This window comes from Frankliniella occidentalis, unplaced genomic scaffold (assembly GCF_000697945.3).
Source record: "Frankliniella occidentalis isolate FOCC.00 unplaced genomic scaffold, Focc_3.1 Scaffold246, whole genome shotgun sequence".
NCBI classification, from domain to species: Eukaryota; Metazoa; Arthropoda; class Insecta; order Thysanoptera; family Thripidae; genus Frankliniella; species Frankliniella occidentalis.
The window spans coordinates 178435-180569 of NW_026267372.1; the positions used below are offsets into that span (position 1 = coordinate 178435).

General features: G+C 45.5%; 1 protein-coding gene across 4 annotated transcripts in view; it reads right to left on the reverse strand.

Moving 5' to 3' along the window:
• Positions 1-1005: 1005 nt before the first annotated feature.
• Positions 1006-2135, reverse strand: part of LOC127750727 (uncharacterized) — a 26633-nt gene continuing 25503 nt past the window's right edge. For 3 of the 4 annotated variants that reach the window (XM_052273096.1, XM_052273094.1, XM_052273092.1), the window contains one exon: positions 1236-1684. In XM_052273096.1, the coding sequence (XP_052129056.1) occupies positions 1409-1684 (276 nt within the window). In that variant the 3' untranslated portion in view covers positions 1236-1408. Of the gene's footprint in view, positions 1187-1235; positions 1685-2135 lie in introns of those variants that run through there. The other variant, XM_052273093.1, reaches the window with a different exon arrangement.

A 2135-nucleotide genomic window follows, 5' to 3' on the forward strand; every position in this document is an offset into this window, starting at 1 on the left:
CTTTGGGAATTTTTTTCACACACTTAAAAACAAAAATTTCAAAATCGCTCTCGTCAAACGAAGGCTACACCTTTTAAGAGTGAATAAGCATTTTTGTCGTTGCTGTAGGTCCATCCGTTGTCGCGCAATCCTGCACACGGTAAAGGCCCGTAACCCTCCACTTCGAGACAAAGAAGAGCATGTTCCAGGAGAAGCAAGCAGACGTTGTATACATCAAAACGTAGCTTAATCCTTGCTCTTTCTAAAGCGCTACGAATCTTCGTTTTCTTGTACTTCCTATTTTACCAAACCCTTGCGTTTCACAGGTCTGCCCCCTTAATTTGAACTATCAGGGACTTCGACAACCGGTTTCTTCTCCAAAAGGAAGCAACTTATGAGGAAAATTACGACATGCGCCGCATATCAACGTTTTGGTCAATTTTTTGTGCATTTAATGTCTTTAACTATTTTTATCTCAAATTGGCGGAAAAACGCGGACGAGATTTAGGTGCGGCCAATTACAGGACATATAAAAGTATAAGTTTTTGCCAGAAACACCGTGGAATGTTGCGGAATCTCGAATCAAAACTTCAACTTTCTATGAAATTAAAATGTCTTAAAAAAATTCATGTCGTAATTTTCCTCTTAAGTTGCTTCCTTTTTGGAAAAGAAACGGGGAATGCCCCGATAGTTTACATTAACATGTAGAAAATATTAAATGAAAAATTTGCAACTGCCGATGTTTTTACCCCGTTTTTCGCCTTTCGATGCCTGTACTATGGTCAAAGACGGCGGGTTCAGCCAAATCTAGAATTCCCTGTAATACTTTACACCTTTCCAAACAAGAATCCATCATCCGGAACTTTAAATTATGACATTGAAAAATCCGATTTATGAGCACGAAAAGGGGTCCAATAGCCCACTGGGTTACCGCCGCCAGCGCTACAGATATTGTTTTCTAGTCTCCGCTCGATTCTCTTACCGTTTTGAGAGTAAAAGCTAGCTGACACCTTAAAGTTACTTATATACTCTTTGTATTTAGTCCAAGGGTTTTTAAGGTATCATCTGCTAAAAATAAATTGTCTACAAGCCCAGACAGAAAGAAGAAATCGGAGTGGGCCTGCCACCGCCCCCCTGCCGCGGTGCATGTCGTCGTCTATCTCATGTTGATAACCGTGGAGTAGAGCGAGTAAGACCGTCGCATGATCTGCGAAAGGAAGGCAAGTGCGGGTCGGTGTTTTGTTTGCGGAATAAGATGCGCCGCTCCCAGAAAACCGTATCGTCCAAAACACAACATCAACGACGAAACGTTTATCTGCGAGGGGTGGACCATTTGGATATCCCATGTACACACTGAAAAATATTCAACAAAAATTCTAAGAGTATTCCAGATATTCTTCAAGTATTAGAGATTTCCCATCAATTTTTTTCAAGATATTGCAAGACCATCATATTCCCAAAATATTCCATATATTCGATGCACAACTATGAGCGATCGACCCCTCGCTCCTCTGCGCATTCTAAAGGCTTTATCACTCACGTCCTGGAACAGTTTCAGCGTGAGGTTCGTGAAGCGGCCCGCTGTAAGGAACAGGGGCCTCTGCGCGCGCAGGACAATCATGTGCTGGATGCGTCCCAGCTTCGTATCCTTCCCGGACAGCGACGGGTGGAACGACCCGTAGGTCGCCAAGGACAGCCGCGTCGACTAGGAGGGTTATTTCAATGAATCCCGGGTCCAGAAGTCAGAAGTGAAGAGAAACAAGTAGGCCCGCCCTTCCGCCGAACGGAGTTGCCAGCTCCGCTTCGCTCCGCCGGCAACTCCGTTCGGCAGAGGCCGGGCCTGCTTGGCCTGCCGGCGGTGATGGTCACGTGATTTGCTGAAGAACATGATCGAACGATGTAGCGGGCCTTCGGGTCTTCGGTCCGCTTAAACCCGTCGTCTTTGAGCTTGCCCCAAAGACTCGAGAAAGGGATGTAACGGTAGGGTGGAGTGAAAATCTGGGATCTTAAAAGTCGACATGGATTATTGTACTTCAAGGTATCCTAAGACTAGCTGCAGGGTCGATTTTGAACCATCGGAAGCCCTTAGGCTCGTGCAAAGGGCCTAAAGTTAGGTCTGCAGGGCTAAAACACCACTTTTTGACCTCCAGGGGTCA